This window comes from the organism of the source record quoted next (assembly GCF_019968955.1).
Source record: "MAG: Porospora cf. gigantea A chromosome Unknown PgA_NODE_4109_length_2295_cov_721.259, whole genome shotgun sequence".
Classification (NCBI taxonomy): domain Eukaryota; phylum Apicomplexa; class Conoidasida; order Eugregarinorida; family Porosporidae; genus Porospora; species Porospora cf. gigantea A.
Window position 1 is genome coordinate 1 of NW_027151680.1, and position 2,295 is coordinate 2,295.

General features: G+C 53.5%; 1 protein-coding gene across 1 annotated transcript; it reads left to right on the plus strand.

Annotated features, from left to right (window-relative positions):
- Nucleotides 1-356: 356 nt before the first annotated feature.
- KVP18_003818 (uncharacterized protein) lies at nt 357-2,054 on the plus strand (the record flags this gene model as incomplete). The annotated part of the gene is made up of 1 exon (XM_067955864.1): nt 357-2,054. The coding sequence occupies one exon, from the start codon at nt 357-359 to the stop codon at nt 2,052-2,054; it is 1,698 nt and encodes a 565-aa protein (XP_067808813.1).
- Nucleotides 2,055-2,295: the final 241 nt, after the last annotated feature.

Genomic DNA, 2,295 nt, shown 5'->3' on the forward strand with positions numbered 1-2,295 from the left:
TCAGAAGATCAGATCGCTAAGTCATCACTGGGTGGATGTCGGAAAAATTCGGCACCTGGGGTGAGCCAGGGTTTCTATGTCCTCCTCAGTTCTTGGTAGCCACTAGTCGTCAGCGATAAGATCGACGGCTGTGGATGCTGCCCCCAAATACCAGCCCTGGTCATCTCAGAATAATGGAATTACGACTTTCAGGGCTATGGGATATGAATTGTGGGGTGGCCACTCGATTGGTGGTTGTGGGTAGCAGGAGTGCGGGGAGAAGCCGTATCCCACCTGTCGTGGCTCTGTGTTTTTGGGGCTGTCAAGGATAGGATGTAAGCGACCTCGGTGACGCAATTAATGGCTAAACTCCCATAATGACTGGCTTGAAAGAGAAGTTGGACCGCGTCCTCAACGACCGGAACGCCCTACGACGCTCCGCGCGCTACACATTCCAGCACTTTGACAGGAACGGCGACGGCGAGCTCTGTCTGTTGGAGTTGCGGAGGTGCATCGACTCCTTGGTGCGCAACATGGAACTTCCACCGGTGGACGACGAGACGGTGTACAAGCTCATGCAGCGGTATGACATCGACGAGAACGGCGCTCGCCTAAGTCAAGCCGAGTTCGCTATGCTCTACGAGAGCATCCTTAGCAATGTGCGCGCCAAGTATTACCAAGACCGTAAGCTGTGTTTGGACCGACAGCAGATGGTTAGCCACAAGCAATTGAAGCGCGATGAGCAATTCTGGTCGTTCTTTTCTAAAGTGAGGCGTCTAGGGTCTGGTAGTTTTGGAGAGGTGTTTCTGGTCAAGGACAACACCTCCCAGCTCGAGCGCGTCTGCAAAGTCATAGACAAGAAGACGTCAAGCTGCCCGCTGCTGCAGATTTACGCCGAGGTCGAAATAATGAAACGTGTTGACCACCCTTCCGTCATCAAAATCTTCGAGGTCTTCGAAGACTCGCAGTACATGTACATCATCATGGAGACCTGTCTGGGGGGTGAGCTCCTGGCCTACATCCTCGATGGGGAAAAGAAGGGCAAGCGCTTCAGCGAGGCTCAAGTGGCCAAGATAATGAAGCAGGTCCTCGAAGCCGTGGCCTACTGCCATAGCCAGAACATCATCCACAAGGATCTCAAGCCGGAGAACATTATGCTGCACACCCCAGATAATTTTGACACGGTGAAGGTCATCGACTTCGGAGTCGCGGAGACGTTTGCCTCTGGCAAGTATATATTCCCAGCGGGTACCGCACTCTACATGGCTCCCGAGGTCTTCAACCGCCGTTGTGGCTTGAAGGCGGACGTCTGGTCGTCCGGGGTGATTCTGTATGTGCTCCTCACCGGCATGCTGCCTTTCTTCGGCAGTTCCACAGAAGAGCTCTCCAAGAAGATCCAGAAGTATGAGCCAAATTACGCCGTGGATTGCCGCGTTGTCTCACGTCAGGGCCGCGATCTCTTGCGTCGAATGCTCTCGAAGAGCGTTCATGACCGGCCTTCGGCCAAGGAATGTCTCGAGCACGACTGGTTTCGCCAGGTCAAGTGCGAGACTGCAGTGCTGGACTGCGACCTGGATAGCAACCTACAGAAGTACATGCGAGGCAATGAGCTCAAGGGTTTGGTCTACAACGTAATGTCCCACGAAATGAATGTTACGGGGCCTGAGATTCGGAAGCTCTCGAAGCTCTTTCGCAGCATGGACACGAACAAGGACGGGGTACTCAGTCGGGACGAGGTTGCCAGTTGCTTGTCACGGGCTGGTTGGTCCTCGCGAGACATCGACCGACTAGTAAACGCCATTGACACCTCGGGAGAGGGAGCCATAGGGTACACTGAGCTTGTCGCCGCGTGCATGGATTGGTCGGAGTCCTACTTGAACCTCGTCTGGGGCACCTTCCAGAAACTTGACTCTAATGGCGATGGCGTCATCTCTGCGGAAGATTTCCGCACACTTCTCACAGGGAAGAACGGCGGCGCCATCTCCGAGAGAGACATTCGAAGGATGCTAAAGGAGGTTGACCCCACCAATACTGGTGTCACCTGGGATAACTTCAAGAAGTGGATCCTGTGTTAAGATTGATTGTATTTACACTCCAACTACGCTCGTGTTATACGAAAAGCTCTGATCTAAGCACTATGAGGGTCTTGTGCCAGTGAAAAAGGTCGCGGGATGAGACCTCATAGTACTTGGCTGATGAGCATTTCGTATGACGTCCGTGAGACCCTCATAGTACTTGGCTGATCAGAGCTTTTCGTACAATGTGGTTGTGTGGTGTAGTGGTTAGCACTCGGGACTCTGAATCCCGCGACCTGGG